The sequence below is a fragment of the Ornithorhynchus anatinus genome, chromosome 1, assembly GCF_004115215.2.
Source record: "Ornithorhynchus anatinus isolate Pmale09 chromosome 1, mOrnAna1.pri.v4, whole genome shotgun sequence".
Classification (NCBI taxonomy): Eukaryota; Metazoa; Chordata; class Mammalia; order Monotremata; family Ornithorhynchidae; genus Ornithorhynchus; species Ornithorhynchus anatinus.
The window spans coordinates 37,624,273-37,643,450 of record NC_041728.1 but is presented as its reverse complement, the minus strand read 5'-3'; the positions used below and the strand labels follow the sequence as shown (position 1 = coordinate 37,643,450).

Here is a 19,178-nt window from a genome sequence, read left to right as displayed (position 1 = left end):
CCGCGCTTCGCTCTTCTCCCGAAACGGTCAGCCCCCGTCTCCCCGCCGCTCGAGAACCGCCAGTCGTGAGGAGAGAAACTCCTCTGTCGTTCTTTCGTTCGGTTGGATAGAGGAGCAGCGCGGCTCGGTGGAACGGGCCCGGGCTTGGGAGTCGGAGGTCGTGGGTGCGAATCCCGCCTCTGCCTCTCTGTATCTCCCCCAGCGCTCAGAACGGTGCTCTGCATGTAGTAAGCGCTTAGCAGATACCGACGTTATTACTGTTTACTGAGCGCTTACCGCGTGCCCCTGTCAGGCGCGTGACCGTGAGCCCCGTGCGGGACAGGGACCGCGTCCAGTCGGATTACCTTATTCATTCAACGGTATTTACGGAGCGCTTACTATGTGCAGAGCGCTGTACCGAGCGCTTGGAACGGACGGATCGGCGACAGGTAGAGACGGTCGCCGCCCTCCGACGGGCTCACGGTCTGATCGGGGGAGACGGACAGACAAGAACAGCGGCTGCCCCGGGCGCTCAGAACAGCGCCCGGCACGTAGCGGGCACTCGACGGATACGACTGACCGATGGCCGGCTGGCGGCCCTCGCCCTTCAGCGATCATTCGACGGTATTTAGCGAGCGCCCGCTCGCCGCGGAGCCCCGGCCCGAGCGCCTGGGAGAGGACGATCCTCGCTCGTCGGTTCACGCCCCGTTCCCAGGTGCTCGACAGCCTCCTGAAGCTGGTGCGGTCCGATCCTTCCTGGAAGATCAAGGCCTACGCCATCAGAGGTATCCGCGGCCGGGGGCTCTCGCCGGCCGAGAAACCGGGCGGGCGAGCGAGATCGCCCACGTGCCTCCTCGCGCCCCGGGGGGGGATTTTCTTCTTCCAAAATTTCCCGCCGCCCCCTCGGCTCGATGACCCGACCGTCCCAAGGCCAGATGGGCCCTCCCCCTGAGCTCTTCATTCGCTCGCGCTTCGCGAGCGTTCACCGCGTGCAGGGCGCCCCGGCCTAAGCGCCTGGGGGGTACAGAATAACAACAAGCAGATCCGTTCCCCGCCCGCGGCGAGCTCACGGTCTAGGAGGGGAGGCGGCCGGCGACAGAGACCAATGACCCGTTCATTTACCGAGCGCTTACTGCGCGCGGAGCACCGCGCTGACCGCTCGGGCGGGGACAGGATAACGCTGAGCGGACACGTTCCCCGCCCCCAACGAGCTTACGGTCTCCAAGGGGAGACAGACGTGAATGGAGATAAATCATCCATTCGTGCGATCGTACTTACTGAGCGCCCGCTACGCGCAGAGGACTGCACTGAGCGCTCGGGAGAGTCCGGAATAACGGTAGCCCGACACATTCCCTGCTCGCCGCGAGCTTGGCTTCGGGGCCACCTCACCTGCTCTCCCGCGCTCCAGATAAGGCAGCCGTCGCACACCTTCCGCACCGTCCTCTCCCCGGCGCTCGGTACGGCGCCCGGCACCGGGTGAGCGCTCGGGGAAGTCCACCGATCGATGGACTGGGCGAGCGGCGGGCGAGAGCCAGGGAGCGAAATGGAATCCTGCCCCTCAGCCACCTCCTCTGCCAACCAAAGAAGCAACAAGGTGCCCCGTCGGTTTCGTTTTCGCGGACCGCCTCGGGCGCTCGCTACGTGCCGGGCGCTAAGCGTGGATCGATCGACTGACTGTAAGCTGGCTGTGGGCGGGGAACGCGTCTACCGACTCCGATGGGGGATCCTCTCCCAAGCGCTTAGGACAGCGCTCCGCACGCAGTAGGCGCTCGAGAAATATCATCTGCCGGCCGGATGATTCGGCGGCTAATGGAAACCCTCCACGCCCCGTAAGCTCGCCGCGGGCGGGGAAGGCGCCTGGGGCATCGTCCTCCCCCCAAGCGCTTAGTACGGTGGCCCGCACCCGGAAAGCGCTCGACGGGTACGACCGACCGACCGACCCCCGCCACCGCGCGTCTGCCCGGGCGCGCCGGAGGCCACCCGCGGTCGCCGTGACATCTGTTAAACGCTCACTCCGTGCCCCGGGGTGGATCGAAACAGATGGGGTTGGACCCGATCCCCGTCCCACGGGGTGGGAGGGGCTCCCGATCCCCACCCCCGTTTTCCGGATGAGGGAATCGAGGCCCGGAGAGGCGAAGCGGCCTCCCCGAGGGCCCACGGCAGACGGGCGGCGGAGCCGGGATGGGAAGCCGTGACCTCCTGCCCCCCGGGGCCCGGGGTCCGGCCGCCGGGCCGCGGACCAGTCGGTCGTCCGTGCCGTTGGCAGCTCTGGGGCAGATCGGCCGAGTGAGCCCCAAGCTGAGGGATCTGTTACTGTGGACGGTCCGTTACGAGGAGGAGCCCGGGTTGAGGCTGGAGGCCTGCAGGACCATCGTCGCGCTCCGGCTGCAGGGGGACGCCGTCCGGGACACCCTCGTGGACGTGCCGCTCCTGGAGACGCACGAAGCCGTCCTCGGGTACGTCCCGCCCTTCCTCGGGGGGGGGGGGGGCCCGTCGGTGCACGACCCTAACGATCGTGGCCCTCGGTCGGCGCTCACGGCGTGCCCGGCGCCGGGCCGGGGGAGACGCGAGTTCGCCCCGCACGGGGCTCCCGCCCCTCTCCCCGTTTGACAGGCGAGGGCACCGAGGCCCAGAGAAGTGAAGCGACTCGCCCGGGGCCACGGGGCAGACGGGTGGCGGACCGGGACGAGAACCCGGGCCCGTCCTTCTGACCCCCGGGCCCGGGCCGTTAGGCCACGCCGTCTCTCCCGCCCTCTCTCTCCTCAGAGGAGCGGAGCGCGCGGGCCGGGTCCGAGTAGGAGAGGGGCGGGGGGGGGAGGGGGGGGCGGACGGCTTGAACGCCGACGGTGAGGAGTCTGACGTGGGGGCGGACGGGCGACCGCTAGAAGTTCTCGAGGAGCGAGGAGCCACGTGTAACGCCGCGGGCGGCGGAGCGAAGTACGGACCGGAGCGGGGAAGAGGCGGGAGGCCGGGAGGTCAGCGGGGAGGCCGAGGCCGTCGGCCAGGCGGGAGAGGACGAGCGAGCGTGATAACACGGGGGCAGCGTGGGCGGAGAGGAAAAGGCAGACCTTAGCGACGTCGTCAAGGTGGGACTGACGGGATCTGGCCACGGATCGCATACGCGGGTCGGACGAGAGAGAGAGAGGAGTCAGGGTCACGGGCCTGTGAGACGGGAAGGCCGGGGGCGCCGTCTCCAGCGACGGGACCGGGGTTCGGGCGGGAGGACGAGGGGCTCTGTTTCGGCCGGGTTAAGCCCGAGGCGACGGGAGGACGTCCGAGCAGAGACGTCTGGAAGGCAGGAGGAAGAGCGAGACCGCGGAGAGGGGGAGAGATCGGGGCTGGAGAAGGACATCTGGGAACCATCCACACGGAGGGCGGCCGGGAGACGGCTGGGGTCGAGGAATTCAAGGCGGCGAGCGTAGACGACTCGTTCCAGGAGTTCGGAGAGGAAGGGCAGGAGGGAGACGGGACGACAACCGGAGGGGGAAGCGGGGTCGGGAGAGGGTTTTTTTAGGATGGGGGAGACGTGGGCGTGTCGGAAGGCCACGTGGGACAGGCGAGGACGAGGCCCGGCGAGAGGGCGGGCGGCCCCAGGGGAGCGGAGCGTGCGGGCCCTCGGGGGGGACGGATGGGGAGGCGTGCCCTGCCCGCGGGGTCCCGGAGGCGGGGGGGGGGGGGGGGGTGGGAAGACCCAAGGGCGGGGTGGGGATCTGGAACAGGAGGTAGGGCGGGGGGTGGGCCCGGTGGCGAGGGGCCGGGCAGGATCAGGAGGCAGCGGGGGGGAGTCCCAGCGGGGAGGGGCCGGAGGTCCCGGGGGTGAGCTGGATCGGGAGGCAGGACGGAGGGAATCCCGGTGGCGAGGGGGTGGGTGGGATGGGGGGCGGTCCCGGTCACGAGGCGGGGGGGGGGGGGGGGGGCGGAGGGGGTGCTTTTTGAGAGGAGGCGGGAGATCTCCTCCGGAGATGCCGCCGGGAAGGACGGGAGAGTGGAAGAGCGGGCCGGAAGGGGGAGGGACCGAGGAGGGGCGGGGACGACGCGATTTTCTTAATAAAGTAGATGGCCAGCTCACTGGGGGCGAGGGGTGGGGGAGGAAGGGGGGGGGCGGGAGGGCGTTCGACGTCTGGAACGACCGGCGAGGGCACCGGGCATGGGGGTCGATGAGGGAAGAGAAATAGTCTGGCCGGGCAGGGGAGAGGGCGGCGCTCAAGCGGGCCAGGATAAACCGGAACCGGACCGAGGCGGCCCGATGGTTAGATTTCCGCCAGCGGCGCCCCGTGGGCCGAACGCGAAGGAGGCGGACCGCGCCGGCGACCCGGGGCCGTGGGTCGGCGGTAGGAGACCCAAGGAGGGAGAGGGGAGCGAGTGAGTCGAGTTCGGCGGAGGAGGCGGTGTCGAGAGCATCGGTTCGATCACGGAGGGAAGGAAGTTGGGGCAAGGAGGCTCGGCGGGGCGCGACGAGTCGAGAAAACCGGACGGGGTCAGGAGACCGGAGGTGTCCGCGGGGGAACGGCACAGCTCTGCGGGGAGGAAGCGTGCGGGAGAGGCGACGGGCGAGGAGGTCGCGGTCAGACGGAGGGATTTCGGAGTCGGCGAGGGTGGCGACGGTGCCGTGGCTAGAGCCGAGGGGACGGAGTGCGAATCCGAGCCGGCGAGCGGGCGGGCCGGGGTGGGGCAAGAGGCCGGCCGGGTCGAGGAGTCACGGAAGGCGGGCGGCGGAGGGGCGGTCGGGAACCTCCCCGTGGCTCTCGGAGGCCTCCGGGCTCAACGCGGGCGCGGCGGGAGAAGGAAGGCGAGCGAGGGCTGAAGATGGTCAAACCAGTCGACGGTGGGACCTGGGGGGCGTCGGATGACCGCGACCAGAATCCGGAGTGGATGACAGAGGCGGACGATACGGGCCGCAGAGGAGAGAAGGGGACGGGGGAGGCGGGACGGCGAGAAGGCGGCATCGGGGCGCGAGAAGGAAGCCGACGCCTCCTTTCCCAGTGAGTCTGGGGACTGGAGAGCAGCGGGGGAGACCGGGCCGTCCGGGGACGACCGGGTCTCAGGGATGGCGGGGAGGAGGAGCGACTTGAGGCGGGAACGGCTCAGGGATGGAGGGGAGCCTCCCCGCGACGGGGCCGGGGTCCCACAGGCCGCACCTGACCGAAGCAGCGAGGGGGCTGGTCGGGGAGGGGACGGCCTGAGGGGTGGGGAGGCGGTGGGTGGCAGAGGGGACGGGGGGAGGAGAGGACCGGGAGGGGCCGCGAGCGGAGAGTCCGGCGTTTAGGGGAACTCTGAGGGGACGGTCGAATCATCCCCGGTTGGGTTTTCGAGGCCGAAGAGTCCGGAGTCGGGTTGAACTGCGAGGAGGCGGCTGCGTCGTCCTCGGGGCCTTGGGAGTGGAGGGTCCAGCGTGCAGGGGGATCCCGAGGTGACGGCTGAATCGTCGCTGGGGCTTTCGGAGCGAAGAGGCCGGAGAAAAGGAGTAAACAGGCAGGAGCCCTCACATTTGGGTTCAAAGCCGTCCATCCCCCGGCCCCTTCTCACCTCCCCTCCCTCCTCTCCTCCTCCAGCCGGGGCCGTACGCGCCGCTCCCCCGCCGCCTCACCGGGCCTCCTCCTCGCCCGGCCCGCCGTCGACCCCCGGCCCACGTCCCCCCGCCGCCCCGGAACGCCCTCCCTCCCCGCCTCCGCCCAACTCACCCTCTTCCCCCCTTCGGAGCCCTCCCGAGAGCTCCTCGCCTCCTCCGGGAGGCCTTCCCGGACCGAGCCCCCCCCTTCCTCAGCTCCCCCTCCGCGTCGCCTCGACCCCCTCCCTCTGCTCTCGCCCGCCCCGCGGCACTCGTACGTATACGTCGATGATTCCATTTACGTAGGTCGATGCCCGCTGACTTGTTTCGGGGCGTACGTGTCCACGATCCCGTTTAGGCCGATGCCGGTTTGCCCGTTCTCGCGCCTCGACCGCAAGCCCGGCGTGGGCAGGGATCGTCTCTCCTCATCTGCCCAACTGTCCTTTCCGAGCGCTTGGGACAGCGCCCCGCACAGAGCAGGCGCTCGGTAAATACGGCTGACTGCACGAACCGCCTGGAGAAGAAGGCGGGGGCTGAGTCGGCGTGAAGGCAGGCCGCTTTCGCGTGGTCAGAATGGACGTTTACCCCTTAGTACGGGTCAAACGTTCATTCAGCGGTATTCACCGAGCGCTTCCTGCGTGCGGAGCGCCGTCCCGAGCGCTCGGAACGAACAAGCCGGCAACGGACGGAGACGGTCCCTGCCGTCCGACGGGCTCGCGGTCCGACCGGGGGGGGACGGGCGGACGAGAACGACGGCACTAGAGGGAGCCGAGGGGAAGGACGGCGCGGGGGAACGACGGCGACTAAATAGAATCGAGGCGCCGTACGTTTCACTGACAAAACAGACAGGGTAATGAACGGACGCCGTCCCAAGCGTCGGGGTGGACGCGAGGGAGCCGGATCGGTCGCCGTCCCCGTTCCACACGGGGGCCGAGGAGGAAGAAGAACAGGTTCCGAGTCCCCAGCGTACAGTCGCGCAGACCGAGGCCCGGAGGAGCGAAGGGACTCGCCCGAGGTAACGCGGCAGGCAGCCGCCGGAGCCGAGGCCCTCCGACCGCCGGATCCGAGCTCTCTCCGCCGGGCCGCGCCGCTCCCTCCGGACCGTAGACTCGCTGCGGGCGGGGAACGGGGCCCGTCACGTCGTTCTACCGGCCTCTCCCAAGCGCTCGGGCCGGTGCCCCGCGCAGAGCGAGCGCTCGATAGGTGTCGCCGACGGAGCGACCGCTCGCCGTCCGGGAGGCCCCGCTTCGGGGAAATGCGGACACCGTCCGGGTCTCTCTCTCGGCAGGGAAGCGAACCGCGCCATCGAGGTCCTTCATTTGCAAGGCAAAGGGAACCGAGAGATGATCCGGAAGATCAGGGACAAGGTAAAGACGCGGCGGGGCCGCGCGGTCGCTCGAGCCATCTTATCTATCGAGCGCTACCGAGCGGTGACTCCCCCCCCCCCCGCCCCCCCCGCCCCGCCCCAAAGCCCTACTGAAGGCCCATCTCCTCCGAGAGGCCTTCCCAGACTAAGCCCCCCTTTCCTCTTCTCCCGCCCCCTTCCGCGTCGCCCTTCGTCGCTCCCTCTGCTCTTCCCCCCTCTCCCCACCCTACGGCGCTTCTGTACATATCCGCCATTTTGTTTACTTAAAGCGGGGTCTTTATTTTTACCGATGTCCGTCTCCCCCCACCCCCCCGCAGGCCGTGAACTTGTTGCGGCCAGGCACCGTCTCTCTTCACCGCTGCACCGCACTCTCCCGGGTGCTCGGTACGGTGCCCCGCGCACCGTAAATACGGTCGAACGAACCGAGGAGTTTACGGTCCGTCCCCCCCCCCCCGTCCCGGCGGCACGTCGTTCGGCGGCCGTTCGGTAGGTTCCGATCCCGGCTCCGCCGCTTGTCTGCCGGGCGACCCCGGGCCGGTCGTTTCGCCTCTCCGTGCCTCAGCGACCTCCTCCGTAAAACGGGGGGGGGGGGGGGGGGAGGGCCGACGAGAGCCGGCGTGGGACCCGATTAGCCTCCCTCTGCCGCGCCGCTCAGGACGGCGCCCGGCCCGTAGGGAGCCCTCCCGTTTCCGAGGAACGGCGTGGCCTCGTGCTTCGGGAGCGGAAGGGCCCGACTTGTAACCGTAACCTCACCCCTTGCCCGCCGGGCGACCCGGGACGAGCCGCTTCCCTGCCCTGGGCTTCGGTCCCCTCATCTGTGAAAGGGGGGCGGAGACCGTGAGCCCCGCGGGGGACAGGGACCGGGTCCGGCCTGATCAGCTCGGATCTACCCCGGCGCTCGGTACGGTGCCAGGCACGCGGGAAGTGCTTAACAGATACCGTCGACACATCTGTATCCGCGTACGCTCTGAAGAAACGTCCATTCTGCGCCGAGCACCGTTCTAAGCGCCGGGGGAGATCCAAGGTCATCAGGTGGTCCCACGTGGGGCTCACGGGCGTCATCCCCGTTTTACGGAGGAGGGAAGCGACGTGACCCGCCCGGAGTCACACGGCCGACCCGCGACGGGGCCGGCATTACGAACCCACGACCTCGGCCTCCCAGGCCCGGCCTCCCTCCGCTGAGGGCGCGCTCCGGGGTCGGGGCGACCGGCCAACGCCCGGAGGTCCGGATGCGCGAGGAGCGCGGCGTGGCGGAGAGAGCCCGGACCCGGGGGTCACGGAGGGCCGGGCTCTTGCTTCTGGCTCCGCCACCTCTCTGCTGGGTGACCTCAGGCAAGCCACTTTCCTCCTCCGAGCCTCGCCTCCCTCCTCCGTACAACGGGGGATCGAGACCGTGAGCTCCCAGCGGGAAAGGGACCGGCTCCAACCCGCACACCGCGAGCACTTACCGAGTGCCGCGCTCAGCATCCGAGCGGGGGGGGCGGGGAGGGCCAGAGAGGTGCCGCGGGAGGATCCGGGGTAAGTGGGAGAAGGCGCCGCGGCCCTCCGAGTTTTTGTTCTTTCCCGGAGTCGGAGGAACCCCCCCCCCCCCGCCCCCCGCCCGACCCCTCGGGAACGAAGATTCCTTCTCCCGCCCCAGATCTCCGCCTTAAGCCGAAAGGACGTGCTCGTCCAGCAAGTGCTGAGAACCGAGAAAGCCCTGGACCGACTGAAGCGGGAAGCCACACGGCTCTACCGGCCGCCCCGGAAGGAGGGACGGGAGGAGGAATTCCCCGGCCTGACCGAAGCCGTCCGGGGTAACCGGTGCGCCGTCCCCAGCGCTCGACCCCCCACGTAGACGGGGGCTCGACGGCGGGTCTTCTCCGCTTTCCCCGAAACGGGTCCCGGGGCGGGCCTTCGCAGCCGCCGGCGCTTAGGGCGTTCTAGGGGAGGCGTCGTTCGCTCGCCCGTTCGATCGGCTCCGCCGGGCGCTTACGGCGTGCGGAGCACCGTGCCGAGCGCCGGGAAGGGGACGCCGTGAAAGGAGCGGACACGTTACCTGCCCCCCGGCGAGCTCACGGTCCGGAGAGGCGGCAGGGCGTAGCGGAGAGGGCCCGGGAGTCCGAGAGTCGCGGGTTCTAACTCCACGCCTCCGCGAGGCGCTCCGCTTTTGGGGTTCCCTCCTCCGGAAAACGGAACGCCCTCCCCCTTCGCGTCCGACAGCGACTCCCCCCTCCCCCCCCCCACTTCGGGGCCCTATCGAAGGCCCACCTCCTCCAGGAGGCCTTCCCCGACTAAGCCCGCCTTTCCCCTTCTCCCACTTGGGCGTCACCCCGACTCGCTCCCTTCGTTCACCTCCCGCCCCCGGCCCCACGGCACTCGCTTCTTTACCTCGTCGTGTCCGCCGTTTCTTTACTTCGATTAAATCCCAACCCCCCCAACGCCCCCCCCCCCCCCGCCCCGCAGAAAGTAGCTCGCTGCGGGCGGGGAAGCGTCCACCGACGCTGTTCTGTTGCATCCTCCCAAGCGCCCGGTCTACGCGTTCATCCATTCGACGGCATCCGTCGGGCGCTTACCGTGTGCAGGGCGCCGTGCTAAGCGCTTGGGACGGACAGGTGGGCAGCGGGTAGAGACGGTCCCCGCCCGCTGACGGGCTTAGAGCTCGGCGCCAAGTAAGCGCTCCCTCACTGCGACCGACGGACGGACGGACGGACGGAGGCACAGCGAGCAGGCCGGCGTTCGAATAGTGATAGTGATGATAACGTCGGTACCTGTGAAGCGCTTACTGGGCGCAGGGCACCGTTCCGAGCGCCGGGGGAGATACGGGGTCACCGGCTCGTCCCGCGGGAGGCTCGCCGTCAATCCCCATTTTACGGACGAGGTCACCGGGGCACAGGGGACGGTCACCCGGCCGACCGGCGGCCGGGCCGGGAGCCGAGCCCACGACCCCTGACTCCCAGGCCCGGGCTCTTGCCGCCGAGCCACGCCGCTTCCCTAGGAGGAGGGCGTGGGGGTGTCCGTCTGCTTCCCGCGGCGGGATGTTAAGCACTCGCTAGATGCCGGAGGCCGTACGAGGTGCCGGCGTAGCTCCGACCTAATCGGGTTGGACGTAATCGCGTTGGAAGCATCATCGGGTCACGACTCCCCCCCCCCCCCGCCCTCCCCGAAGGCCCATCCCCTCCAGGAGGCCTTCCCAGATTACGCCCCGCTTCTTCCCCCCCGTCCCGCTTCCCCACAGCGCTTTCGGACCCGTCCTTCTCCCGATGGGCTTCGACGCCCGTCTCCCCGCGTCTCGGCCGGGAGCCGGGGAGGTCGCCGTCGACCGTCGGACCGCGCGTCGGCGAGCGCCCGGTACGACCGGATGGACAATCCGTGGCCCGCGTGGGGCCCGGTCTCGATCCCCACTGTCCCCCCGGGCGTAGCCCGGGGTCCGGAGGAGCGAAGCGACTCGCCCAGGGTGACGGAGCGGACGGGCGGCGGGGGCCGGGGCGAGGCCGGTAGGAGGGGGTGAGCCGGACGAGGGCCTTCAGGCCAACGGTCGGGAGTTCCCGTCCGACGCGGGGGCGGGCGGGCGGGCGCCGGAGCCTCTTGAGGCCGGGGGGGGGGGGACCGTGGACTGAACGTCCCCTCTTTCGGAGAAACGATCCGGGCGGCGGAGCGGAGGACGGACGGGAGCGGGGAGGGACGGGAGGCCGGCGGGGAGGTGCGGCAATCCAGGCGGGAGAGGGTGGACTTCAGCGACGCCGCGAAGGCCGACCCGACGGGATCCGGCGGCGGAGGGGATCCGCGGGCCGACCGTCCCCACGTCGGCCCGTCCGACGACCGTCCCCCGTATCGACCCCCGGGGCTCAGAAGGGGGGCGGGCGCGTAGTAAGTGCTTCACGGATACCCTCACTCTTACATCGTTCATCCTATCCGTTCAGATGCGTTTTCGGAGCGCCTGCCGCGGGCAGGGTACCGTCCGAAGCCCCGGGGAAAGCGCGGGCCGGCCAACGGGGAGGGACGATCCCCGCCCGCGGCACGCTCCCACTCTCGACGGGGCGAGTCTAGAGGGACGGACGTCGATGTAAGGAAACGGACCCCGACCGATAAAACGACGGGGGTACGGCGCAGAAGCGCCGTGGGGCGGGGGCGGGAGCGGAGGGGAGCCGGTCAGAGCGGCGCAGGCGGACGCCGCCGAGGTCACCGGGATCGGTCGAGCGCCGTGAGAGTCGGGAGGGCGACGGGATGCGGGCGGGAAGAGGGCCCGTCCCCGCCGTAGTCCGAGGTGACGGGGCGGGGGACGGGCCGCCCAAGGAGAGGGCCGTCCCGGACGGCGGAGAGGGAGAAAGGCCAGGGCCGGAGACGGAGACGCGGGAACCGGCCGCCGAGAGGAGGGAGTCGAAGGCGCGGGAGCGTCCGCCCCGCGCGTCCGTCGCCGAGACCCGCCGGTCTCACCTCCGTCACCTCGCCCGGATCCGCCCTCCCCTCTCCGCCCCGCCGGCCACCTCACCGGGACGGGCTCCCGCGACGGCCCGGCCGGACCGTCGCGTCGGCCCCCTCTCCGATCTCACCTCCCTCCCGCGCCCGGCTCGGCGCCCCCCCTCCTCGAAAACCTCCGGCGGTCGCCCGTCGACCTCCGCACGCGACAGAAGACTTCTCGCTCTCGGCTCCGAGGCCCTCCTCCCTCGTCCCTTCCCGCCGCCCACCGGGCCGCGCCCTCCCTCCTCACCCCCTTCCCCTCTTCAAAGCCCCCCCCGAGCGCCCCCCCTCCTCCGAGAGGCCTTCCCAGACCGAGCCCTCCCTTCTCCCTCCGCTCCCTCGACGCCGCGCCCCCCCCCCCCCCTTTCCCTCCGCTCATCGGTCCGTGTTTTTATTACGCCGTTTATTTTGTCAACGAGACGGCCATCCCCTGGCTTCTATCCGTCGCTCCCGTTTTGGCCCGTGTCCCCCCGATAAGACCGTAAGCCCGTCAGCGGGCAGGGATCGTCGATCCGTCGCCAAACCGTCCAGCCCGGGCGCGCAGCGCTCTGCGCACGGTAGGCGCTCGATACCATCCGACGATCGAGCCCTCCCTCCGAGGGACTGGGCGGAGATGGGGAACGGGGGGGGGGGGGGGACGACGGACCCAGGACCGAGCCCCGGGGGACCCCCACGGTCAGGGGGCGGGAGGCGGAGGAGGAGCCGGAGGAGGAGCGGCGGCGGCGGACGGCGTCCCCCGGCGTCAGAGGCAGCCGAGAGGCGGAGGAGGATCGGGACGGAGGCGAGGCCGACCTCGGGGCGGACGGCGTCCCGGCGGGGAACGGGGCCGGATCGGAGGGCAGCCGAGGGGAGGGTCGGAGGGAGCCGCCCGAGGGGACGGGCGAGGGGCCGGAGGAGGGAGGTCGCCGAGAGGGAGCCGCCGGGCCGAGGGAGGGCAGACGCGGGTCCGTCGGGAAGGTCGGGAGAGCCTCGGGGGGAGCACGGGAGGCGGGCCGACCCGCGCGCCGGGGGCCGTCCGGGTCAGGCGAGGCGGAGGGGGACGGGGCCGTCCCGAGAGGGGCGGGGAGACGGGTCGAGGAGAGAGCGCCGAGGCGGGCCCCCGCAGGGCCAGGGGAGCGGTCCGAGCAGGGCGGGGGCCCCGGGTTCGACCCCGGCCCGACGCCGCCTCGCCCCTCCGGGCCTCGGTTCCGCCCTCCTCCGCAAGACGGGGACGGAGCCCCGGAGCCTCCCGCGGGACGACCTCCCCCCCCCGTCTCCCCCTCCTCGGAGGCCTCCCCGCGCCGGGTTCCCCCCCCCGGGCGGCGCTCGCGCACACGGACGGACGCCCCTCTCTTCGTCGGACGCGTAGGGGGCCGCGGCGCCCCCCCCCCCCCAACCCGCTCAGGTGGGGACGGGGGCCCGGGGCGGCGGCGGCGGCGGGGGGGCGCCCCCCCGTCCGCCCCGCCGCCGGCGTCGAGGCCGAGCGGCCCCCGGGTGACGAGCAGGCCCCGGTGGAAGAGGTCCTGGGCCAGGGCGAGGAGGTCGGCGGGGCGGTCGCAGGGCAGGGAGCCGAGGCGGACGAAGGCGGGGTAGGCCCGGAAGAGGCGCTCGACGGCGTCCACCAGGTGGGGCGGCACCTCCAGCCCGCGGGGCGCCTCCTCCTCGGGGCCCTCCCGGCCGGCCGGCCCGCCGGCGCTCTGGTGGTAGAAGCGGCCGTTGTCCAGCGTGTGGTAGAGCACGGCCCCGCCGCCCTCGCCCACCAGGCGGGCCACGCCCAGCTGCAGCAGGCGCACGCGGGTGGCGGGGCGCAGGCGGGGCGCCGCGCCCCGCACCCCGCCCGCCTCCCAGCGCGGCGCCGCCAGGGCCCGCGCCCCGCCGGCCCGCTCCGCCTCGGTGGGCACGGGCGGCAGGCAGTCGTGCAGGAAGGCCTTGCCCCGCTGGTCGGCCACGGCGTCCACGGGCGCGTAGCGGGCCAGGCGGGCCAGCAGCCGCCGCAGGCGGGCCAGGAAGGCGGCCCGCCGCGGGTCGCCGGCCGCGTCGGCGTGCCGGGCGCCCATGTAGTCCAGGTAGTCGCGCGGCAGGCCGCGGCGGAAGTCGGCGTCCTCCTCCAGCGCCGCCTCCAGCGCCGCGGGCAGCAGCGGCTCCAGCAGGTCGCCCCAGCTGTTGCGCTGGAAGGCCGACAGCGTGAGGTGCAGCGAGTGCTGGCCCGTGGCGGCGGGGCAGTCGGCCTGGTGCACGAAGCCCCGCGGGAAGTACAGCAGGTCGCCGGGCCGCAGCACCACCTGCAGCAGCGGCCGGCCCAGCGCGCCGGGCGCCAGGTCGGGCCCCGGCCGGCGCGGCAGCTCCTCGGCCGGCCGGTACAGCCGCCAGCGCTTGCGGCCCTCCAGCTGCACCACGAAGGCCTCCACGTCGTCCGAGTGCGGCGCGAAGCCCTGCGCGCCGGGCGGCGTCAGGTAGGCGTTGCAGCCCGCCAGGCAGCCCAGGTGCTCCTGCAGCAGCGCCAGCACGTGCCACACGACGGCCGAGAAGGCCTGCGGGCACAGCAGGCGCAGCGAGCAGCCCGCCCGGTACAGGCCCCAGGCGGCGGCCGGCGTGGCCCGGGCCCCCTCCGGGTGCGGGCTGCGCCGCCGGCCGCCGCCGTCCAGCCGCGCCGCGTCCAGGTGGCGGCCGAAGCGCAGGTCCTCGGCCCGCAGCAGCGCGTCCAGCTCGGCCGCCGAGAACAGGCCGCCGTAGTAGGCCGGCTGCGCCCGCCGCACCACCACCGGCTCCCGCTCCCACGCCCGCTCGAAGAAGGCGGCCGCCGGCAGCGGCGCGATCAGCCAGTCGAACAGCCGCGCCGCGCGACGCTTGCTGTGCGGGATGCCGCCCAGCTCCCGCAGCACGCGCTGCACCGGCGTCTCCTCCGGCGGGGGCGGGGGCGGCGGCGGGGGCGGCGGCGGGGGAGGCGGCGGCGGCGGCGGAGGCGAGGCGGGAGGCGCCGCCTTCTTCCTCCGCCGCCGCCGCTGCTTCGCCGCCAGCAGCAGCAGCGCCGCCGCCATCCGCCGCCGCCGCCCCGCCAGCGCCCTCTTCTTCCTCTTGGCCGCCGCGCTCCGCGCCAGCCGGTGGACCCGCAGCGCCGACACGCGTCCGCCCTCCATGCCGCCCCGCGCCGACTGAGGCCGCCCGCCCGCCCGCCCGCGCCGCTCTCATTGGTCGCCCTCGGGAGGCGGGCGTCCCGGCGCCGCGCTCATTGGCCGCCCTCGGGAGGCGGGCGTCCCGGCGCCCCCTCATTGGCCGCCCTCGGGTGGCGGGCGTCCAGGCGCCGCTCTCATTGGTCGCCCTCGGCAGGCGGGCCTTCCCGCGCCGCTCTCATTGGTCGCCCTCGGGAGGCGGGCGTCCAGGCGCCGCTCTCATTGGTCGCCCTCGGGAGGCGGGCGTTCCGGCGCCGCGCTCATTGGCCGCCCTCGGGTGGCGGGCGTCCAGGCGCCGCTCTCATTGGTCGCCCTCGAGAGGCGGGCGTTCCGGCGCCGCGCTCATTGGCCGCCCTCGGGAGGCGGGCGTTCCGGCGCCGCTCTCATTGGCCGCCCTCGAAAGGCGGGCGTTCCCGCGCCGCTCTCATCGGCCGCCCTCCGTAGGCGGGCGTTCCCGCGCCGCGCTCATTGGTCGCCCGCGGAAGGCGGGCGACGCTCTCATTGGCCGCCCTCGAAAGGCGGGCGTTCCCGCGCCGCGCTCATTGGCCGCCCGCGGAAGGCGGGCGACGCTCTCATTGGCCGCCGCCCCCTCCCCGAGCAACGAGCGCCGCGCCGCTTGGCCCCTCCGCTTCCGCGCTTTCCCGCCGAGTCCGCCCCCGCCGCGCCCGCTCGTTCATTCGGTCGTATTGAGCCAGCGCTTTGCTGCTGTGTGCGGGGCGCTGCGCCGGGCGCTTGGAATGGACGAGGCGGCGACACGTAGAGACCGTCCCTGCCCATCGACGGGCTTAGAGTCTAATGGGGCAGACGGACAGAAACGATAGCGACGCCCCGTCCTTCACGCGCTTCTCTGATTCTCTTTCCACCCCTCTGCCGTTCCCGCCTCCTCGAGCCGAGCGGGTCTCTGATGGGTCTCTCCGACGGGCCCCGTCCCCTCCCTCCCGCCCTCTCCGGACCGAGCGCTCCCCGGATCGGTCCTGGGGAAGCTGCCTCGGGGCCCCGCCCCTTCCGTTCTGCGCCTCTCGTCGTCGGGGGCGAGGTGGGATAGGCGGCGCCTGCGCAGTCGCTGCGCCCTTGCTGCTCCGCGGCGCCTGCGCAGTCGCTGCGCCCTTGGCGCCCCGGCGGCGCCTGCGCAGTCGCTGCGCCCTTGGCGCCCCGGCGGCGCCTGCGCAGTCGCTGCGCCCTTGGCGCCCCGGCGGCGCCTGCGCAGTCGCTGCGCCCTTGGCGCCCCGGCGGCGCCTGCGCAGTCCTGGCGTCGCGCGCGCGGCCTGGCAGCCCTTACTGCGCGTGCGCCCGCGCCTAGGCCCTTTCTCCTCACGTGCGGGTTTTGACCCCTTTTTAAAGTTTTGGGGTGGTTTTGTTTCGGGCTTTTAAATGGTATTTGCGAGACGCCAGGCACTGTACTCGGCGCCGGGCCGGGTACGAGCTGATGAGGGAGGGCCCAGGCCCCCGCCCGCATGGCGCTCCCGGGCTTCATCCCCATTTTCCGGGTGAGGGAACTGAGGCCCAGAAGAGCGAGGAACTGGCGATGGTATTTAGGCGTGGGATTGAACGCCCAGTCTGTGCCTGACACTGTAGTGAGCGCTGGGGTGGGTACAAGCGAACCGGGTTGGACACGGTCCCCGTCCCACGTGGGGCTCCCAGTCTCCATCCCCATTCGACAGAGGAGGAAAGCGAGGCCCGGAAGATCGAGGAAATGACAGTAACACTTGGTTAGGATAATGTTGGTATTTGTTAAGCGCTCACCACGTGCAGAGCACCGTTCTGAGCGCTGGGGGAGAGACGGGGTCACCGGCCTGGCCCACGTGAGGCTCACCGTCTTCACCCCCATTTTCCAGATGAGGGGACTGAGGCCCAGAGAAGCGAAGTGACCACCGTCACCCAGCTGACCAGCGGCAGAGCCGGGGATTCGAACCCATGACCTCTGACTGCCAAGCCCCGGGCTCTTTCCACCGAGCCACGCTGCCTCTCTAGCGAGGGTAGTGAGCGCTCGCGCTGGGCCAGGCACCGTACGAAGCGCTGAGGTGGATACAAGCAAACCGAGTTGGACACGGTCCCCGTCCCACGTGGGTCATCCCCGTTCTACATCCCCATTTTGCAGAGGAGGAAGCCGAGGCACGGAAAATCGAGGACGACACGATCGTGGTATTCGGTTATGGCGTTAAGCGCTCACTCCGTGCCAGGCACTGTGCTAAGCGCCGAGGGGAAGACAGGCCAACTGTCCCACGTGGGGCTCCCACGCTTCATCCCCATTTGACAGAGGAGGGAACCGAGGCCCAGGAGATCCAGGAAATGATCGTGGTATTCAGTTCTGGTATTAAGCGCTCACTCCGGGCCAGGCGCTGTACCAAGCGCCGGGGTGGATGCAGGCGAATGGAGTTGGACACGGTCCCCGACCCACCCGGGGCTCCCGGTCTCCATCCCCATTTGACAGAAGAGGGAACTGAGGCCCAGAAAAGCGAGGAAATGCGCATTCATTCATTCAGTAGTATTTATTGAGCGCTTACTACGTGCAGAGCGCCGTACCGAGCGCTCGGGACGAACGAGTCGGCCACGGAGAGAGACGGTCCCCGCCGCCCGACGGGCCCCCGGTCCGATCGGGGGAGACGGACGGACGAGAACGACGGCGATAGATAGAGTCGAGGGGAAGGGCGTCTCGTGAGAACGGTGGCGACTGAATGGAATCGAGGCCACGGACAATTCGTCGACGGAATAAGTAGGGCGACGGAGAGGTATACGGTCGAGCGGACGAGCACGGCGCCGTGGGGAAGGGGAGGGAGAGGGGGAGGAGCGGAGGGAAAGGGGGAAAGAGAGGGTTTAGCTGCGGAGAGGTGAAGGGGGGGCGGCGGAGGGGGCGGAGGGAGAAGGGGAGCTCGGTCCGGGGAGGCCTCTCGGAGGAGGTGAGCTTTAAGTAGGGTTTCGAAGAGGGGGAGAGAATCGGTTCGGCGGGGGCGAGGAGGGAGGGCGTCCCGGGACCGCGGGGGGACGCGGCCCGGGGCTCGACGGCGGGACGGGCGAGACCGGGGGCCGGCGAGGGGGCGGGCGGCGGAGGAGCGGAGCGTGCGGGGCGGGCGGTTGAGAGAGAGAAGGGAGGAGAGGTGGGACGGGGCGAGGGGACGGAGAGCCTCGGAGCCTAGAGTGAGGAGCCTTCGTTGGGAGCGGAGGTCGACGGGCAGCCGCCGGAGGTGTTTGGGAAGGGGAGTGAGGCGCCCAGATGGTTTCCGCGGGAAGCCGAGCCGGGCGGCGGAGCGGAGGATAGACCGGAGCGGGGAGGAGGCGGGAGGGAGGCGAGATCGGAGAGGGGGCCGACGCGACGGTCCGGCCGGGATGATCACGGGAGCCCGTACCGGTGAGGCGGCCGTCGGGGCGGAGAGGAAGGGGCGGATCCGGGCGGTATCGCGAAGGTGAGACCGGCGGGTGTTGGGGACGGACGGTCGGTGACGGCGGCGGCCGAGAGGTCGAGGAGGGTCGGGAGGGAGTAGGAGCCACCGGATCAGCCCGTGAGCCCGTCGCGGGCGGAGAACGTGTCCTCCGACCCCGCCGCCGGACGGGGGGACCCGATGGACCGGTGCCTACCTCGGGGCTTCGAACGGCGCCTGCCGCAGACAGGTACCGCCACGAGCAGAGCCGGCCGAGGCCGCTCAACCCCCTCCCTTCCCTTTCCCCCGCCCCCCCAACTGGACCTCCCGCCGAAGGGGAAAGCCGGGGCCTGGCTCCTCCACCTGTCCGCTGGCTCGCCTCGGGCAAGTCACCTCGCTTCTCTGGGCCTCGGTTCCCCCCCTCCGTACTCCGGAGCCCCGCGTGCGTCCCACCCGATGAGCTCGTATCCGCCCCGGCGCGCCCCGGGCGCTCAACGGATGCCATCAGAAAGCGCCCGCCGACCCTTTCGTGCCGCACCCCCCCCCCCCCCCCGAGCGCTTAGTGCAGCGCTCTCTGCGCCGTGAACGCTCAGGCTCACGGGCTTCCTCCGTTTTCTCACGCCCTTTCTCGTTTCAGCTCGTCAGACCGCCCGCTCCGAATCCCCGGACCCGGAGCCCCCCGTTAGGAGAGGCCCAGAGCGGGCGTGGGGCACCGCGGCGCCGACGGGGACGGACGTTGCGGAAGAGGGGAGTCGCTCCGGAGCCGGTCGGCGGGGCCCCGTCTCCCGGATCTAGTCTGGGCCCCGGGCACGGGACGCGTCCCCCGCCCCCCCCCGGCGGAAAGAAAGGTACTCGGGCCCGCGGTTGTCCCTTCGGCCTAGGGGCCGTTCCCTCGGGCCTGGGCTCTGCGCCGGGGAAACCCGACACGCCCCGGTGCCTCCGGTTCGCTTAGCTGTTTCTCCGTGGGACTGACCGGTTTACGTTGTCGTTGCTTCTCAGGGGCGGTTCCGGGTGCCCGGCGTGTTCCGCCGTCTCCTTTCGTTTGCGCCCGGCGGCGGAAGAAGGCGAGAAAATAAAGGGGCCGGCTTTAGTCGGTCTGATCGGCTCGTGATTTCTTCGAAGGGCGGCGGAGAGAGCGGTTACTCTGGGCCAGGCGCTCTACTAGGCGCCGGGGGCGGATCCGAGCTCGGGCGGTTGGACACGGCCCCCCGACCCCGCCTGGGGCTCATCCCCGTTTGCCAGGTGGGGGAACTGAGGCCCGGAGAGGTGAAGGCGACCTCGGGCCCGGGGCGGAGCCGGGATTAGAACCCGGGTCTCCCGACTCCCAGGCCCACCGGGCC

General features: G+C 71.5%; 2 protein-coding genes across 2 annotated transcripts in view; one reads left to right on the top strand and one right to left on the bottom strand.

Moving 5' to 3' along the window:
• HEATR4 (HEAT repeat containing 4) overlaps positions 1–18,938 on the top strand; it is a 40,773-nt gene extending 21,835 nt beyond the window's left edge. Inside the window, exons 13-18 of the mRNA XM_039911322.1 lie at positions 695–764; positions 2,246–2,435; positions 6,816–6,894; positions 8,533–8,689; positions 18,476–18,686; positions 18,838–18,938. Of these exons, the coding sequence (XP_039767256.1) occupies positions 695–764; positions 2,246–2,435; positions 6,816–6,894; positions 8,533–8,689; positions 18,476–18,633 (654 nt within the window). The 3' untranslated portion in view covers positions 18,634–18,686; positions 18,838–18,938. The remainder of the gene's footprint in view (positions 1–694; positions 765–2,245; positions 2,436–6,815; positions 6,895–8,532; positions 8,690–18,475; positions 18,687–18,837) is intronic.
• On the bottom strand, positions 9,925–14,449 carry RIOX1 (ribosomal oxygenase 1). Its single transcript, XM_029067399.1, has 3 exons — positions 14,294–14,449; positions 12,710–14,236; positions 9,925–9,966 (listed from the first exon to the last, which is right to left on the bottom strand). The coding sequence occupies exons 1-3, from the start codon at positions 14,447–14,449 to the stop codon at positions 9,925–9,927; spliced, it is 1,725 nt and encodes a 574-aa protein (XP_028923232.1).
• Positions 18,939–19,178: the final 240 nt, after the last annotated feature.

Excerpts from the sequence above, each read along its gene's own strand:
- RIOX1 (XM_029067399.1), bottom strand. The coding sequence starts at position 14,449 with ATGGAGGGCGGACGCGTGTCGGCGCTGCGGGTCCACCGGCTGGCGCGG. Across the intron at positions 14,237-14,293 it reads GGCGGCGGCGGAGGAAGAAG|CCGCCGCCCCCGCCCCCGCC; the intron begins GCGGCGCCTCCC and ends CCGCCGCCCCCG. Across the intron at positions 9,967-12,709 it reads CCCCGTCCCCACCTGAGCGG|GTCGGAGCTACGCCGGCACC; the intron begins GTTGGGGGGGGG and ends CAACCCGATTAG.